Here is a 19,124-nt window from a genome sequence, read left to right on the forward strand (position 1 = left end):
TGAGACTGAGCCCCACATTAGGCTCCATGCTCAGTGGGGAGTCTGCTTAAAGATTCTCTCCCTCTGCTCCTCCCCCAACTCTCTCTCTCTCAAATAAATAAATAAATAAATAAAAGGAAATGACATATAGCTATATACAATTTAAGTAAATCTCATGAACATATGTTGAGCAAAAAAAGCAAATGATACAATACACATAGTATGAGCTTATTTATGTAAAGTTCGAAATATATTTAACACTGAACATTGTTTAAAAAAATAATTATGTATTTAGACTATGTTGGACAAGGGTTGGTAAACTATAACTGCAAGCCAAATCTGGCTCACTGCCTATTTTTGTTAAGTAAAGGTTTATTAAAACACAGCCATGTACATTCATTTACACATTGACATATATATGGTTCTTCACACTATAGTGGCAGAGTTGAGTAATTGAGACAGGTCACACGGCTCACAAACATTAAATATTTATTAACTGGCCCTTTACAGAAAAAGTTTGTCTACCCCTAACATTAAGAAAAAAAAAAAAAGAATGATAAACACAAAATTCAGGATAGGGATTACTAAAGCACATGACAGACTAAGGGAAGGATATACCTCTACAGCCACTTGGTTTACAATGGCATCGTTGCAATTCAATGGGGAGAAGAATGGTCTTCTCAATAAATAGTGCAGACCAATAGACTGTCAGTATGGAAAAATGAACTAACACCATACCCACAATAATTCCTGATGAATGGATTTCACTGTGAGAAGTAAAACAATGTGGCTTCTAAAAGAGAGAGAGAGAACCTGCTGCAAAGAGTGCAGGTGGCTAACAGCCTCACCTAACTACTGCCATGCCTTCAGATCCACTGTGGTGTTCACACCAGTGCCAGTGACTGGGAACGGCAGAGGTACTAGAACTGAACCATTTCTGTTGGACATGGCATCCTTAAAGAACAATATTTGCTCTGGGGTTCCCCATTAGCCTGACAGACACTACTTCTGACTGCAAGGCAGTATGAAGTGTGAGGTTTTTCCTGGTCAATTTTTCTTCTTGCTTTTTTCTCTCACAGATGCCAGACCTGCAATAAAATCCTAAGGCTCTCCTTGTCTATTCCTGTTCACTTTATTCTCTATCCTATGTCAGCTTTTCCTTCACTGAATTTCCTCCATTTTTACTTTCATCTTAGTACCTACTTCCCAGAAGACTTGAACTGACATAATTACCATTTTGAAAACCTTAATGAATTAAGGACCTAGCTACTGAGTATCAATGGCTACAAAGATCACATACAGAAAAAATATAAGACATTATTTCTCTGAAGAAAAACACAGACAACATCTATCTAGTTTTGAGAAAAAAATGCATATGCATACATATACACACACCCCACACACATCATTTCTAGTTTTGCAACAAAATAAATACACACATACACAACCCCTACATTCCACTTCTGGGCAAAAAGGAGTAATAGGAACCATGCCTACCCTGATGCCTAAGACAACCAAAAAACCTGACAAAATATATGAAAAAGCAGTTCTCAAACACTGGACAACAGGCAGCACAGGAAAGTGATCACTGAAAAGAGGGGAACCAAATAAGGTGCGCCATGCAATTATCCTAGCTAAATTGCCTCTGGAGTTTTCAGGGTGCAATGTGGGGAAACCCAGATGGAGCCCAGCAATCTCCCCAAGTTGAGAAGTTAGAGCTGGGAGTCCAGGAGAGCCAAACTGTCTAGAATTTGCAGGGCAGAGTCATGGAGAGGATAGAACTTCACAGAAAGAGAGCTCTAGGGATCTCCAGAGGGTTCCCTGCACATCAACAACTGAGTATTGATTAGCATTTGTCTATGAGGAAACCCACCAAAATCCAAGGAAAGAACAAATGAGAATGTGAGAATAGTTCCTGTAGCTAATAGAGTGTCAGCAATAGTCCATGTTCCCACCAGCCAGAGTGGAAAATCTCCTAATTCAAGGGGCATCAGGAAGAGCACTCAGAGGGCCACTGCCTATAGAGGGCAAAATTAGCCCTATATTAAAAGCTGCTCTAGTGTCACCTTTAAAAGCTTAAACCTGGCACCTGGGTGGCTCGGTTGGTTAAGAGACTGCCTTCAGCTCAGGTCATGATTCTGGAGTCCCAGGATCTAGTCCCGCATCAGGCTCCCTGATCAGCAAGGAGTCTGCTTCTCCCTCTGACCTGCCCCCCTCTCATGCTCTCTCTCTCACTCTCTCTCAAATATATAAATAAAAATCTTTTTTAAAAAAAAAAGCTTAAACCCAAGCTTCAAAAAGATCAAACTACTCCCGGGGCACCTGGGTGGGTCAGTCGTTAAGCATCTGCCTTCTGCTCAGGTCATGATCCCGGGGTCCTGGGATCGAGCCCCGTTTCAGGCTCCCTGCTCCGTGGGAAGCCTGCTTCTCTCTCTCCCACTCCCGCTGCTTGTGTTCCCTCTCTCACTGTGTCTCTCTCTGTCAAATAAATAAAATCTTTAAAAAAAAAAAAAAAGATCAAACTACTCCCAAATAACTCAACTTAGTCCCAGAAAAAAACCTCAAGATTAATTATAAAAACACAATATATCCAGAACTCAAAAAAGGTATGACTCATACTGTCTGGCAGCATTCAATAAAAAACCAGGCAGGTAAAGAAGCAGAAAAGTACAATACCTAAATAGAAAAATTCCTCAATTGAAACCTCTCCATAAATAACTCAGATGATAGAATTATAAACAAGAACATTAAAATAGTCATTTATATTCCATATGTTCAAGAAACTAGAAGACCCAGCATGTTAAGTAGAGACATGAAATATATAATAAAAACAAAAGACCCAAATTGAACTTGTAGAGATAAAAACATTATCTTATATAAAAAATACACTGAATGAGATTAGTGGCAGAAGATTAATGATTGAGACAAAGCAATATAAACCATCTATAGATAAACACAGAAAACAATAACAACAACAGAAAACTAGATTAAAAAAAATGAGCAAAAAGCTGTGGAGTAACCTCAAGTGGCCTAATATTTGCATAACTGGAGTCCTCGAAAAATATTAATATCTCAACACATAATGGCCAAAAATTTTCTCAATTTTATGAAAACTATAAATTCTCAAATCCAAAAGACTTAACAAACCCCAACCAAAAGACACGTTTAGAAAACTAGTTCAAGGCACACTATAATCAAATTGCTTGAAACTAGGAATAAAAGGAAAATCTTAAAAGTAGTTTAAACTCACATACTAAATACAAAAGAATAAAAGTAAGAATGACAGCAGACTTCTCAAAAACAGTGAAACCAGGCAACAGTGCAATGACATCATTAAAGTACTAAAGGAAAAAAAAACTATCAACTCAAAATTCTATAACCAGTAAAAATGAAAGTGAAACAAAGACTTCTTCAGGCATACAAAAGCCAAAATATCCATTCCCAGTGTACCTGAACTATCATAATGTTAAAGGAAGTACTTTAAGCAGATGGAGCATACCAATAATATCAAATAGAAAACAACAGAAATGGTAACTACACAGGTAAATTTAAAAGCCTTTTGTTGAGGGGCACCTATGTACTGACTCTTGGTTTCGGCTCAGGTCGTGATCTCAGAGTCATGAGATCAAGTCCCACATCAGGCTCCACGCTCAGCAGAGAGTCGGCTTAAGATTCTTTCTCCCTCTCCCACTCATGCTCTCTCTCTCTAAAATAAATAAGTCTTTAAAAAAAATAAAACATAAAAATAAAAACCTTCTGTTTAATTATTTGAACCGCTTTAAAACACAATTGAAATAAAAGGAATCCAGATTGGAAAGGGAGATGTAATACTATCTCTATTCACAGATGGCATAATCATATATATAAAAAATTATAAGAAATTCACCAAGGGTGCCTGGGTAGTTCAGTCAGTTAAGCTTCTGCCTTTGGCTCAGGTCATGATCCCAGGGTCCTGGGATTGAGCCCCACATCAGGCTCCCTGCTCAGCGGGGAGTCTGCTTCTCCCCCTCCTTCCCGCTCGTGCCCTCTCTCACTATCTCTCTCTCAAATAAATACATAAAATATTTTAAAAAAGAAAGGAAGGAAGGAAGGAAGAAAGCAAATCACCAAAAACTATTAGATTCAAATTAATAAGTGAATTTAGAAAGGTTCCAGGATACAAAACTAATAGACAAAATCAACTGTATTTCCATACACTAGCAACAAATAACTCAAAAATAAAATTAAGAAAACAATCCCATCAATAATAGCATCAAAAAGTATAAAATACCTAATCTTTAGAAATAAACTGAACAAAAAGAGTACAAGATACGTACACCTAAAACTTCAAAACATTGCTGAAAGAAATTAAAGAAGACCACGTAAATGAAAAGCTATCTCATATACTATATTCAAGGACTGGAAGAACTGATACTATTGAGAGTACTCTCCAAATTTATCTGAAGATTTACTGCAATTGCTATCAAAATTCATGCTGACCCTTGTACAGAAATTGCCAAGGTGATTCTACAATCTCTATGGAAATTCAAAGGATGCAGAATAGCCAAAATCTTAAAAAAAGAAAATCAAACTTGGAGGACTTAACATTTCCTGATTCCAAAAAATAATTCCAAATGGTAATTAGCTTGGTATTGGCATAAAAACAGAAATGTTAATCAATGGAATAGAATTGAGAGTCCACAAATAAACACTTACATTTACATGGTTAAGGGATTTTCAACAAGGGTGCCAGAACAATCAAAGGGAAAGGAATAATCTTAACAAATGATGATAGGACAAGTAGATATCCACATGCAACAGAATGAATTTGGGTCACTACATACAAATATTAAATCAAAATGGATCAAAGACTAAATGTAATACCTAAAACTATAAAACTCTTAGAAGAAAATATTGGTATAAATCTTTAAGAACTTGAATTAGGCAATGATTTTTTAGATATGACAGCAAAGCAGAGGTAACAACTGAAAAAAATTGATAAACTGGACTTCAAAATTAAAACATTCATGCTTCAAAGGACACCAATAAGAAAGTGAAAGACAATGCACAGAATGAGAGAAACTGTTTGCAGATCATATATCTTAAAAGGGACTTGAAGATGGAATGTATAAAGAACTCTTAACTTCATCAGTAAGAAGACAAATAACCCAACTGAAAAGGATCTGAATGGACATTTCTCTAAAGAACATGTAGGGGCACCTGTGTGGCTCAGTCGTTAAGCATCTGCCTTCGGCTCAGGTCCTCATCCCAGGGTCCTGGGATAGAGCCCCGCATTGGGCTCCCTGCTCAGCGGGAAGCCTGCTTCTCCCTCTCCCTCTCCCCCTGCTTGTGTTCTCTCTCGCTTGTCTCTCTCTGTCAAATAAATAAATAAAATCTTTAAAAAATTGAAATAAAATAAAATAAAGAACATATATAAATGGCCAAGAAGCACATAAAGAAATTATTATTAGTCACTAGGGAAATACAAATCAAAACCACAATGAGATACCACTTCATACTGACTAGGATGGTTACAATAAAAAGGATGGCTATAAAGTGATGGCGAGAATGTGGAGAAACTGGAATCCTCATTCATATATTGCTGGTAATATGTAAATTGGTATAGCCATTTTGGCAGTTCATCAAAGGGTTAAACAGAATTATTTACATGACCCAGCAATTCTACTTTTAGGCAAATACCCAACAGAACTGAAAACATATATCCACACAAAAACTTGTACGTGAATGTTCATAGCAACATTATTCATATAGCCAAAAAGCCTAACAACCCAAAGTCCTTCAACTGGTGAATGGATAAATATATATTCAGCCATAAAAAGTAATGAAGTAATAATACATGATACCACATAGATAAACCTTGAAAGCATTATGCTAAGTGAAAGAAGCCAGCCACAAAAGGCCACATAATATAGGATTCCATTTACATGAAATGCCCAGAAGAGACCAATCTAAAGAGACTAAAGTACATTAGTGGTTGCTAGGGGCTGAGATGAATAGAAAATGGGAAGTGACTGCTAATGCATAGGGAGTTTCTTTCTGGGGTGATGAAAATGTTCTGGAATTAGATTGTGGTGATGGATCCACAACTCTGAGAATATACAAAAAAATAATTGTACATTTTAAAAGGGTAAGTTTTATGATATGTGCATTATAGGTAAATCTGAGAAAAAAGGACAGTATTAAAGCAAAAGTAATAATGTATTGGGAGTTTACTTACAGAAGTAAAATGTATGACAATATCACGAAAGTCAAGACACAGACTGTTGAAAGGTCCTCAAAATAATAGGTAAAGTGGAAAACATAACTTAAAATAGGCTGTGATAAGTTAAAGACGTATACTGTAATTCCCAAAGCCAGTGAAATAGCCCAACAAAGAATTATAGTTAATAAGCCAATAGAATCATAAAAAAATATGGACTTCATCCAAAAGAAGGCCATTGTTCAATATAAATGCACAAACCATTTTATGAAAAAACACTTGCAATTTTGATAAGATCTTGCAAAATCAACTACCATTCATGTCCCAGTGTAAAGTGGGTACAACAGAGATCCAAGTAACAAAGTAGGCCTTTTGGGCAAGTCACAGTTAAATCCCATGGACTACTAAACATAATAATTAGTTACAAACTAGATATTGGAAATGTCCTCAAGAACGTAAACCAGCATTGAAAAACATTTTCTATAAAGGGTTCAGTAGTAAATACTTTGCCTTTCTGGACCAATAGCACTATGGTAGCAACTCTACCATTAGAACAGAAAAGCAGCAATAATATTAAGAGAATAAGCATGCTGTGTTCCAATAAAACTTTATTCACAAAACAGGCAGCAAGGAAATTGGGCCTATAGGTCATAGATTGTCAAACCCTGACTTAACCTTAACAAAAAGTAAAGTAAAATAAACCTATCAGATAAGGACATGTAGCAAAGGAATGTACAGATACTAATACAAAGGCAAAGATGAAGGAGAAATCAATGACTGGGCTATAAAGAGTCTTCATAATATTTTTAAAGTGAAGGAAATAATAATGCAGGGGAATTTTAACAAAGTTTCTTTCTTTTTTTTTTTTTTTAAAGATTTTATTTATTTATTTATTTGAGAGAGAGAGAGAGTGAGCACGACAGGGGGGAGCGGGAGAGGGAGAAGCAGACTCCCCGCTGAGCAGGGAGCCCAATGCGGGACTCGATCCGGGGACTCCAGGATCATGACCTGAGCTGAAGGCAGTCGCCCAACCAACTGAGCCACCCAGGCGCCCAACAAAGTTTCTTTCTTATATATAGAGGTTTATCTAACATCATCTAACAAATTCACAAGAACAAAAATCATAAAGCACACTTAATAAAAGAAAAAATGGTGGTCAATTTGATTTACTAACTTCACATGGATCAGGATGTAGGTCTTTTGAGACATACTAAGGTAATAAATTTTTCTTAACTAAGGCTTAAGGCAAGCCTAGACATTTTAGAGCAAAACCTCTGAGTATTCTACATACTTTATATATTTATACCATGTAAAGCATCCTAGAATCCTCTGTACCTTTTATTTTTTTTAAGGTTTTATTTATTTGACAGAGAGAGACAAGCAAGAGAGTGAACACAAGCAGGTGAGTGGGAGAGGGAAAAGCAGGCTTCCTGCTGAGCAGGGAGCCCAATGCGGGGCTCGATCCCAGGACCCTGGGATCATGACCTGAGACGAAGGCAGAAGACGCCCAATGACTGAGCCAACCAGGCACCCCTCTTCTGTACCTTTTAAGATTGCAGATTATCTAACGTTCTTTCAAAGACTCTTCTACCCGTTTTTATCGGTAATTGCTCAGCATAGAAAAATCACTTATTGGTCCGCATTTATAAAGATTGGAGAATAAGGGGGAAAAAAAGGGAAATTACTGACCTGTTCATTTACTGAATCTCCTGCACCTTTTAAAGACTCCATGGAGATTGAAGAGGCAGTAACCCTGGAAGTCTTAAGTTTAACGTCAGCTTTTGGACTTAACTTGTGTCTTGATTTGGTATTTCCTTCTGTAGAAATTCCTAAGGATTTCCATCAAACAAAATATCAAAATTATACTTTATTCTCTTAAACTCACCCCCCATGAAGCTCTTCTCTGATATACTTCTTCATGGGACTGACAGGGTCATTTTAAACCTCTTAGTAAATAATGTATCATGGAAAGATTATGTTCTGAATACATTTAAGATTCAATTGAAATATTTTTAAAAGGTGACATGAAAATTCGTAAATCATATTAAAACCAATAAATTACAACATACAATATATATCTTAATGTAGGGGAATTAAAATCTGATTTTTTCCACATAATTAGGGTACCTTCAATGGCTCAGTTTTACTACTCATTTAGTAATAACCAGTAAGCTTTAAAGAGTCTATCACATAAACCTTATATCAAGAAGTTTTCACATTCTTCTTTGAATTTAGGCTACTATTCATAATACAAAAAATAAGAATCTCTTGCTCTTTAATAGATGAATGAAGTGTTTTACAAATTCATCAAAAGCTCACTTGCCCGACCAGCCCCTAAAATAAGGCAGTATTTCAAACCTTAGTAAGGTCTAACCAAAATTTTTTTTTTAATTAGTTTCCAATGGATTGTTCTGCATATAGTTATACCTGCAAAGTGGTCCTATTCTTTTATTTTCTCCTAACACTTAAGAAGCAAAGGAAGCTTATGAAATTAATACAGAAAATCATACCTGGAACATACACTACTGATTGTTCTTCATCAGAAACTATGAAGAAGGACATGAAGGAAAATACTAGAAAAGATCATCCAATATCCAAACGCTGCCTCTATTCTGTACTTCTAATTCCTAATTTCTTTTGACCTGGGAATTTATAATAAGATTTTAAAAACAAAACTAGAAAGGAACCCAAGTGAAATAAATGCAGCAAAATTAGTAATCTTTTAACATTCATTTTTACATATTTATAACTATATGTTTTATAAAATTTTTGAAAGGCCTTGTTCCATAAAACTTTCACCCATGCTTATTCCCAAGTGAGATACCCTACCCTATAAATTCTGTTAAGTTCCTTTCATTTCCTTTCCTTTTGTAAACAAGGAGTTAAATGCCCCAGTTTGTTTATTATTGGAGAACTGGTAAGTTATTTTAGTCATGAATAAATAATTTCAAAATGAGCTTTAGCTTTGAAGAACAAACACGGTTTGAGGGCAAGTCAATCATGCAAACACAAAGGTTTTATTCTTCTGTAGTGCATTCATGAAATGTCCCAAGAAGCCCTACTATTTAACAAGTGGAGGAAATTTAACTTTTTTTTTTTTAAGAGGGGCAGGAGGAGAGAAACTCTTAAGCAGGCTCCATGCCCAGTGTGGAGCCCAAAGTGTGGTTTGATCTCACAACCCTGAGATTATGATCTGAACCAAAATCAAGAGTCTGAGGCTTAACCAACTGAGCCATCCAGCCACCCCACAAGTGGAAGAAATATAAGACAAGAAGAACTATTTAAAGGAGAAATTTAGAAAGGCTAAGATCATACCACTGGAGAGAAAACAATCCCATTTACTACTGCATCAAAAAAGAATACAATATCTAGAAATAAATTTAAACAAGGAGGTGAAAGACCTATATACACTGAAAACTTTAAGACACTGATGAAAGAAACTGAAGACACAAATAGAAAGATAGTCCATGCTTATAAATTGGAATAATTAATATTTTTAAAATGTCTATACTGATCAAAGCAATCTACAGATTCAGTGCAAACTCTATCAGAATTCCAATGCAGGGGCATCTGGGTGGCTCAGTCGGTTGGGCGTCTGCCTTAGGCTCAGGTCAAGATCCCGGAATCCCAGCATCAGTCCCGTGTCAGGCTCCCTGCTTGGCGGGGAGTCTGCTTCTCCCTCTGACCTTCACCCTCCCTGTGCTATCTCTTGCTTGCACTCTCTCTCTCTCTCTCTCTCTCTCAAATAAATAAATAAATAAAATCTTAAAAAAAAATTCCAATGTAATTTTTCACAAAAATAGAACAAACAAACCTAAAATTTGTATGGAACCACAAAAGACCCCAAATAGCCAAGGCAATCTTAAGAATAAGGTTAAAGCATCACACTTCCTAATTTCAAGCTATATTACAAAGCTATAGTAATCAAAACAGTAGGTACTGGCATAAAAGCAGACACAAAGACCTCCATGATAGCTACCCTTTTTCTGCTTTTTCTTCATTCATATCACCAATAATCATTGGACATACAACCTATTTTACTTATTCATGACCTCATCTCACTAAAATTTAAGCACCAAGTGGGTGAAGATTTTCCACTGGTTTTGTTCAATGTTTGTTATCTCCTAAAGTAAAAAAATGCCCAGCTCACAGTAAACCATCTATGAAAGAATGAAAGTGGTATTTAATTCTATGATGCACTGTCCAGCAACTCTTTGGTGTTGTTTCTCTTTATCTTGTTGGGGTTCAGAACCCATCACCCCAAGATGTGCCACTTTGGAATGTGAACTGTTTTGAGCTGAAAACAATCAAGGCCCAAAAGACTCATGAAGAAACTTTGACCTCCCACTAACTGCCTAAAAGAATTTGGATAGAGGACCTGCTCCCAGAGATAGATATCACCAAAAATAACTACAATATAATATAAATAAGAGGTGGTAGGGAGGAATTTAGCAAAGTCTCTTTGTTAAAATTCCTTTCTATGTCCCATTGTTTCTATATGGCCCAAAAAACATTTGCTTACCAAACATTTACTCCTTTTCATCTTCCTATGAATTGCTTTCCTTTCCTTGAAAGTCCCAGACCTCTACTCCCTTCTCCTTAGTTCGGAATGACAAGCATAACTCAATTTTGCTTGTCTTTGGAATCTCTCACATATATGCGGATTCCCCATATGTACCTAATTAAGTTTGATTTTTCTCCTCTTAATCTGTCTCATGTCATTTTAATTCTTAGACCAGTCAGAAGTCCCTTGAAGGATAGAGGAAAATTTTCAAACTATGGGAGCAAAACCCATTAGCTGCATCCATGCTAAGTATCTTTTCAAATATAAAAATGCTAAATAAATTGACCTTAACAAGAGTTTTAAAAAATAAGCCTAAAAATATTTGAAATTGCCTCCATCCAACCTATCCTTCCTAATCATTTGTAATCTATCTTCATCTCATCATCTGAAGAACCCAAATACTTACTTTCTTCAAATACAAAGTTTAAAAAAATATACAAACACATTTTATGGGAAAGTCAAAGAGACATAATATATACCAAATGTATATTGGACCTCTCATTGGGTTCTTTGTGCCACTTCAGTTCTACTTCGTATCTTTGGAAGTTCTTTACTAAGACAAGTACAGCAAATTATAAAGCATCCTTAATGTTGGTACCAAACTCCAAACCCCAGAATTAAAGCAGTAATTAGAAACCCAAGGTAGAAGTAACAAAGAGGAAGAAGCATATCTATTCCAGATCACCAAGAGCTGAAGAAAATAAACTTAGGACTGCACACTCTAACCTTTTGAGTTTCAATCACTTACCAGCAACACATGTATATGTAATTATTATTGACCCCAGTGACTTTCCTGGCTAGTATATTATTTTAACATCAACATAAAGATTCTACTTTTAATTGGATATTCAATGGCATGGATTATAGCTACTGTAATGTTTTGACCAAGCCCCTTATAATTCATATTTGTTAATATCAAGTTAAAAATACTGTTAATGATAACATACTGGGGTGTATTTACCAATCAAATATAGACACTGCAGAAACACTAATTTCTTTTGATATTACCAGGAGCTATAATGAAGGAGGAAAGCAGTTTATGGCTGAAGGGGCATATTTTACTTGCAGATTTAACCCATAAAATGACAACATGGCATACTCATTTGTTTACACACAAGGTATAAAAACATACCTTGTGCAAAACCGCACTGCTGAATCATACCGTGCAGGAGATGCATAACTCATAAAGACAACAGTAAAAAGATGACGTTTAGTCACAAATGATTTGTCCTCACATGACAGAAACATCTAGGACTGGGAAATATCTCAATCACATTTCTCTAATTGTTTAGGCAAAGCACTGAAAATCTGTCTTTCAATAGTGTGAAAGGAGTACCTGATTATACATACATACTTTTTGGTCTTTTACTATTGAAAGTTCTATATAAAGGCTATGGGGTGGTCTAGGAAGTCATCCGTGTAACAGAAAAAGAGATCCAGATCCAAAGACACATGATTAAACCCAATGATTCATAACTATCCTTATGCTTTTTAGCAAAGATTTATAGCAAATTTACATTTCATTGCTTTTGTGTCCTACGGACATTTAAAATGAAAATATGTGAGGCTGGATGATAACTGGTCATTATGTGGAATAGGTGGGGGAAATGGGTAATACTAGTAACTTTGCAATTCATTTCAAATTGGAATTTCTATCAATGTAATCACGACCATTTCCCCCATATAATTTCAACTCCTCACTTTTAATGGGAAGATGAGTATTTCACATTAATTTTCAAAGTAAGGGAGAATGTAAGAGAAAAGGGAGGATGTAGGACTTCTATGTGAAATAAGGAATAATATGACCATATGAATAAGTGAGCATACAGGGCTGCTTCGACCAAGAGCACAGGTTCAATTTATTTACCTATTAATCAGTGCCACAGCAATACACTGGCCCCCCCCCCCACACCATTTATACCTATCAGAACAATTCCACTGGTCATAAAGTTAAGGAATAATAACTAAAACCACATAAGTGGTTATGAAAATGATTACACCAACAAAGCACTTTATAAGCTGTAACTTTCAAATATCTCCTCTATCACAAAATTCTACCACTGCAAGCACAGGGTTTTATGAGAAGACTCATCCCAATTTCCTGACTTTCTAATTCAGCCCAGTTCCCAGTGCACATATTCTCTTTACCTCCTTCCTGATATATAAGGAAAAAAATATTTAATGTGCACAGTGCATTAGTGTGCTTTCATCCACAGTGTATGTGCATGATTTTACTTGATTGTCACCCACCTATCAGAGATAAACGGTAATTATGTTTAGAAAGTGCCTAACACTAAACATTGAGCAGCAAGGAATGCAAAAATATCCCTCCCTCCACATGACACTGTAATCTTAGTACTGTAACTCAATAAGGAAAACTGATAATACAATTTAGTAAGTTTCACTGGGAGCTAAGTAGAACGTGCAGAGAATGATTCTGCCAAAGTTAACAGCAATGCCTCAAATAATGCTGTCAGGAATCCTAGCAAACAGACAAAAAGACTTGGTCTGTAGCCACCCAATACACGGATTGCTCTCCTTTCCTGTAACACTCCTCTAAGGAAAGTGATGTAACTTACCAGGAAAAGATCAGGCTGGGACAGTCAACCTAAACCAAAGAACGAACCAGTTCTGTCACACTTCTCAACAGTTATGCCACCACAACGGTAAAAGCCCCACAGCTTCTCCACCCCCAAAACAACCCAAGAACTTCAATCCTGCCAGTGGTGACCCAAAACCCGCACGTAAATCAACACTACTTCCAGCAGCAATGATTTGTAACGCTTTTTATTCTGTAACCAGCATCACCAGACCCCGTTCCGCCCCACACCTCTCCGAAAATCCCAGCATGAAAGTAAATCATCACTGATAGGCCTTCGAAGATAGAAAAGGGCCTGACTTGCTCCCAACAACGCAGACCAAGGACAGTCCCAAACCAAGACAAAAAGGCTCCCTGACCAGCCAACACCATTCCCTGCGCAGAGGCGCAGTCAGCCGGCCCGAGGTCACCACGGTCAGAGGGACCCTCCCAGCCCCCTGCAGGGCCACGATTCTAGGCCATCTTTACAAAGCTCACCGCCAAGGAGGGCTGGGAAACATCAGTGCTGATTCCCCACACCTAGTGCTCCAGCCCGATGACAGTATCAGGCTCTCTGCTACCTAACACCCCAGCCAGGGGAAAGCCCGGCACCTACACGGCGGCCGGAAAGGACGGCCCCGCCCCCGGGGACAGCATCGAGCTTCGCCCCACCACTCAGAGTCCCACGCGACCGCTCGCCGGTCGCCGCACCCGGGAGGGCGCCGGCGCCCCCTGCCAGGCGGGCAAAGGATACAGTCCCGGCTCCAGAACGCCGCCGCGCCCCGGCGGGAGGGGCTCGCCCCGTCCGCCATCTTGAAACAACCGCCACTCCGGGCGTCGCGCCGCGGCCGCCCCGCCCCGGCCTTCAGGCCCAGTCCCCATTGGCCGCACCGCGCAGAGGCCCGCCCCCGCTTGCGCGGCCGGCCCCCGCGGGGCGGTAGGGTCCCGGTAGAGGAGTCGCTGTGTCTCGGCTTCGTGGTGTGGAGCGACCGCCGAGGCAACGGGAACAAGTGTGCCGCGGAACTACTACTCCCAGAGCAGCCTGGGCCTTCCATCTCCGCCCCCCAGCGCTCTCAGGCGCCAAGCACTACAACTCCCGGCATGCCGTGAAATTGATGGCCGAGCCTCTGGGGCGGCGTTCCGCCCTCCCGCCCGCCCCGCTCTCCCGCTCCGTCCCCGCCGCTGCTCCCGCCGCGCGCGGAGCGGGGACACGAGCCATGGAGGAGACGCCGCCCCCGGGCTGCAGCAAGCCGCACCTGGAGAAGCTGACCCTGGGGATCACCCGCATCCTAGGTGAGGGGCGTGGGGAGCCGTGCGAGGCGACGGCGGAATGAGGGGATGTACGCTAGAAGCAAGATGGGGCATCGCTGCGGTGACTTACGTTGTTCAGAAGGAGAGGGCAGCCGGGTGCGTGACTAGGCCGGGGAGCGTTTGCGGGGAGTGTTCGGACGCAGAGCTGGGAAGCCCAAAGCTCCCCCCCCCCCCCCGCCAGTCCCACCCCAGGCCCCAGGAAAGACGCAAAGGTGAGCAAAAGGGAGACAGCAGGCACCTGACAGTGGGGACATTGGGTTTCCCGAGAGGCATTCTTGGCCAGTGGAGTATCCTTGAAACGCAACCCTTCCTCGGGTAGCAGAGAGCAGGGGAACGCTGCACGTAGCCTCCTAGGGCAACAGTTCTCACGCGCCTCTGGGTACCGCACCCTAAGTGGTTGGAAGGAGTCGAGGCTTGCGCCACTGAATGGGCTTTTCCTTTACTTAGCACTGTTGCTGCTGCTGTGTCACACTCGGGGGCTGCAGAGATGGGCTGGGGAACCAAAACACAGTTCTGTGAAAAAATCAGCAGCCTAGGTCCCTCCAGAAGTGCGAAAGGCGACCAGTAGTCCTGTATTATAGCTCTGAAATAGCACACAGGAGGAAGTGATTGACCTTCTCTGGGGAGTCAGGGAGTTAAGGTATATGTCCTACAGGAGGTGATGCTAGATTTTGAAAGACAAATTGAAGTTAGCCAGATAACCAAGGAAGAAAAAAAGTAGCCTAAGTGGGTGGCATGCTTTGATGCCTTCCTGTCACATTTATAATAAAATCCAAATTCTGTACCGTGACCCTTAAGTCCTATGATCTGCCCTCATCTGTCTTTCTGACCTATTTTTACCCTTTTTTTGGCCACGGTGGCCTCCTTGTACCATAAACTCACCAAGCTTGTTCCTGCTTCAAGGCCCTTCCTAGACTGGGGGGGGGGGGGGGGGGGGGGAATGTGGAGTTATCTTTCCCTCACTTCATTCAAATCTCTGATTAAATATCATTACCTCAGAGAGGCTTTACCTGACTATACTTCTAGTAACACCCTTCTCTATCATTATCTTCCCTTATCCTTTATATGTTTTTTGATCCTTATAGCTTTATCACTACTTGGAATTACTTATTTGGTTGCTTTTTTTTAATTTGCCTGTCTCTTCTGTAATAGAAGTCCATGAGTTTAGGAACTTTGTCTTGTTATCCCTTAGTATTCCCCAGTGTCTACAGTAAATGCTGCAGTAAATGAGGATGAAACACCATTATGTTTGGGAGAAATTATAAGCTTTAGAAATGAAGTTATAGGGTTGGGCAAGGAGAGATCTAATCATCAAGACCAACCATATCCTATCTCCTCATTAAAAAAGATATTTCTTTTGATTAATGTTTAATCTACTCAAGAGTGGCCAACCAAATTTCCCTTAAGCTGTCAGTTCAATTTAAAGACCTAAATAAATAACTGTAAATATTTTAAATTTCATTTATACATTTAATATATTCTATTTTTAAGCATTTCAGATATCTGGCAAACTGGTAACACAAGGCAAAACCTACCTAAGGAATTAGCTCTGATAGTTAAATTTATAGTGAAGCTGGCCTCATGTAAACATTCTAATACTATTTATAAATTTAATCAAAACCTCATAATTTCAAGTTAATAATAAGTCAAAAATCAATTATATTTTTATTTTTTCACATTTGTTTTTTGTTTTGAAAATACATAGAGAGAGAGGATTTTTAAAAACAAGGTGGCTGAGGTCGGTGGTGGGTGTGTAGTAAGCAAATTACCACACCAAAATCTTCTCTCTAAATGATGTGTGAAATAACTCCATAACTATGACAATTCTATTGAAAACCAAGCCCAGTACTACTTAAATACAGAGAATGCCAAAAGTGCAAAATAACTATGAGTAAAAAGAGAAAAAACTACAAATCCTAGCACTGTCCTTGCCCTACTCCTTCACTGCTAGAAGGCTCTGTGGCAAGCAAAGGCAGAGCCAGAAATGATGCCAGCAAAGAGGCTAGTTGAAGCAACAGAGAGTTTAAAACCCCAGTACAACAGTAACAACAACTGGGTAGATCAGAGCAGGGCTGCAGGAAAGTGACTTCAAAGTAGGTGCTATTTAAAGTGTTGGCCGTGCAATTTAAAGGGACATATGTTCCAGAGGAGAAAATGTGCAAAAAAGAAGGAAGAGTCCTTTGGCGATTGATGATAAAAGGGCAAAGAAAAAGGAAAGCTCACATCTCTCTCCCATTCCCAACAAGCCTGCTAAAATATCTGGACTTTGCTTCAACTGACTGGAAAGTCTTTCATTAAAGTAGACATCTTGTTAAACACCACAATTTCACAAAATGAACAAGAGCAAATAGAGAACTAATGCTAAAGTCAGGAAATGAAATGCTAAACAATCAACTGAGGAAAATTTTTTTATGATGATAAAGTGTTTCCTACTCAGTGGAGCAAGGAGTGGGGAAATGTTACATTTTGATAACAGATTATTAAATATAGTGTGTAAGATCTACCTGAGATACAACAAGATCAATTTCAGTTGACCTTTGAACAACACAGGTTTGAACTGTGGGTTCATTTATACATGGATTTTTTACAGTACAGTAGTATAAATGTATTTTCTCTTATGATTTTCTTAACATTTTCTTTTTTCTAGTTTATTGTAATACAGTATATAATACATATAACATACAAAATATGTGTTAATCAACTGTTTTATTATCAGTAAGGTTTCCCATAGTAGGCTATTGGTAAAGTTCTTGGAGAGTCAAAAGTTATACATGGATTTTCAACTTCATCAGGGTTGGTTCATAACCCCTAACCCCTGCATTAGTCAAAGTTCAACTGTGTAATATCTCTCTCCATCTTAGTCGTCTTCTTCTTTTTTTTTTTTTTTTGCAATTCTTGTTTTAAATCATTTTAATTTTTTCATCATGATAAGTGTATTCTTTAATCCTCATCCTCTATTTCACCCATTACCCCACCCACCTCCCCTCTGGTAACCATCATTTCTCTATAGTTAAGAGTCTGTTTCTTGGTTTGTCTTTATTTCTTTCCTTCACTCATTTGTTTCTAAATTCTACATATGAGTGAGATCATATGGTATTTGTCTTTCTCTGACTGATTTCACTTAGAATGGTACTCTCTAGCTCTGTCCATGTTGTTGAAAATGGCCAGATTTCATTTTTAATGGTTGAATAATATTCCATTATATATGTATACCACATCTTTATCCATTCATCAGTCAGTGGATGCTTGGGCTGCTTCCATAGTTTAGCTGTTGTAAATAATGCTGCAGTAAACATAGGAGTGCATGTGTCCGTTTGAATTAGTGTTTTTGTATTCTTTGGGTAAATACCCAGTAGTGTGATTACTGTATCATAGGGTAGTTCTATTTTTAATTTTTTGAGAAACCTCCACACTGTTTTCCACAGTGTCTGCACCAGTTTACATTCCCACCAGCAGTGCAAGAGGGTTCCTTTTTCTTCACATCCTCATCAACACTTGTTGTTTGTGTTTTTGATTTTAGCCGTTGTGACAGGAGTGAGGTGATATCTCATTGTAATTTTGATTTGCATTTCCCTGATGATAAGTGATGATGAGCATCTTTTCATGTGTCTGTTAGCTATCTGTATGTCTTCTTTGGAGAAATGCCTCTTCATGTCTTCTGCCCATTTTATAATTGGATTATCTGGTTTTTTGGGTGTTGAGTTTTATAAGACGTCTGCCTTCGGCTCAGGTCCTGATCCCAGGGTCCTGGGATCAAGTCCCACATCGAGCTCCTTGCTCAGCGGGGAGCCTGCTTCTCCCTCTGCCTGCCACTCCCCCTGCTTGTGCTCTCTCTCTCACAAATAAATAAAATCTTTAAAACTTAAATGTGGAAATTCAGGTACGAGAGGGGAAAAGCAGGGTCAGTCAAGCCATCAGTTCCCCTGGTTACCCAGGGCTTTTAAAAAGGGGAACTTCACCGGTGGGGTGCCCTGGTTCCTAGTTGTTTAGCTAGTAGCTGTGTCATACAGCTGGCAATTTGTTTATTTAAGATGGATGTATTTGAAATGGAAGGGTTGGCAATCAAAAGGTTCATGTCAGGTACTTATATTAAGTGTGTGGCCTCCAGCAAAGCTAGACACTAGACTGCCCTGTGGGTATAGTCAGATGTCATCATTATGCAACCAGCTGGATTGTTAACAAAGAATTCTGTGTTGTTCTGTCCTACAAAAGTTGGAATAATAGGATGCTAAGACTGATTGAAGCTAAGCTCTGTATTTGCATAGGATAATTGCTAAAGGGCTTTGCTGAGGGGGACACGAAGACTTGCACATAAACTCTTAACTAGACCCATACTTGGAGTAAGCCTAGCTACTTGGAGTGTCCTAGCCTCTTAGCCTCAATGTCCTTGCTATAAAATGTAAATAATAACATTTATTATTCACTGTCTTAGCTTTGGTGGTACATTGCCAAATGGGACCACCCTTGAAGGGACAGACAGGTCTTCCATCCTA

At 39.0% G+C, this 19,124-nt stretch overlaps 2 protein-coding genes across 8 annotated transcripts in view; one reads left to right on the forward strand and one right to left on the reverse strand.

The window, feature by feature from the left end:
• Nucleotides 1-14,375, reverse strand: part of KIAA1328 (KIAA1328 ortholog) — a 353,979-nt gene extending 339,604 nt beyond the window's left edge. For 3 of the 5 annotated variants that reach the window (XM_045886803.3, XM_045886802.3, XM_064577735.1), the window contains exons 1-3: nt 14,075-14,375; nt 8,689-8,724; nt 7,868-8,007 (exon numbers count right to left, since the gene is read on the reverse strand). In XM_045886803.3, the coding sequence (XP_045742759.2) occupies nt 7,868-8,007; nt 8,689-8,724; nt 14,075-14,375 (477 nt within the window). Of the gene's footprint in view, nt 1-7,867; nt 8,008-8,688; nt 8,725-13,818 lie in introns of all 5 variants that reach the window. The other 2 variants (XM_054510318.2, XM_045886804.3) reach the window with 2 other exon arrangements.
• Nucleotides 14,376-14,414: 39 nt separating this feature from the next.
• The window catches only part of TPGS2 (tubulin polyglutamylase complex subunit 2), a 67,347-nt gene continuing 62,637 nt past the window's right edge, over nt 14,415-19,124 (forward strand). For 2 of the 3 annotated variants that reach the window (XM_054510319.2, XM_045886807.3), the window contains exon 1: nt 14,622-14,843. In XM_054510319.2, coding sequence (XP_054366294.1) covers nt 14,651-14,843 — 193 coding nt within the window. In that variant the 5' untranslated portion in view covers nt 14,622-14,650. The other variant, XM_045886805.3, reaches the window with a different exon arrangement.

This window comes from Mirounga angustirostris, unplaced genomic scaffold (assembly GCF_029215605.1).
Source record: "Mirounga angustirostris isolate CCGP_5_RB_7025 unplaced genomic scaffold, mMirAng1.0.hap1 SCAF_14, whole genome shotgun sequence".
NCBI lineage: Eukaryota > Metazoa > Chordata > Mammalia > Carnivora > Phocidae > Mirounga > Mirounga angustirostris.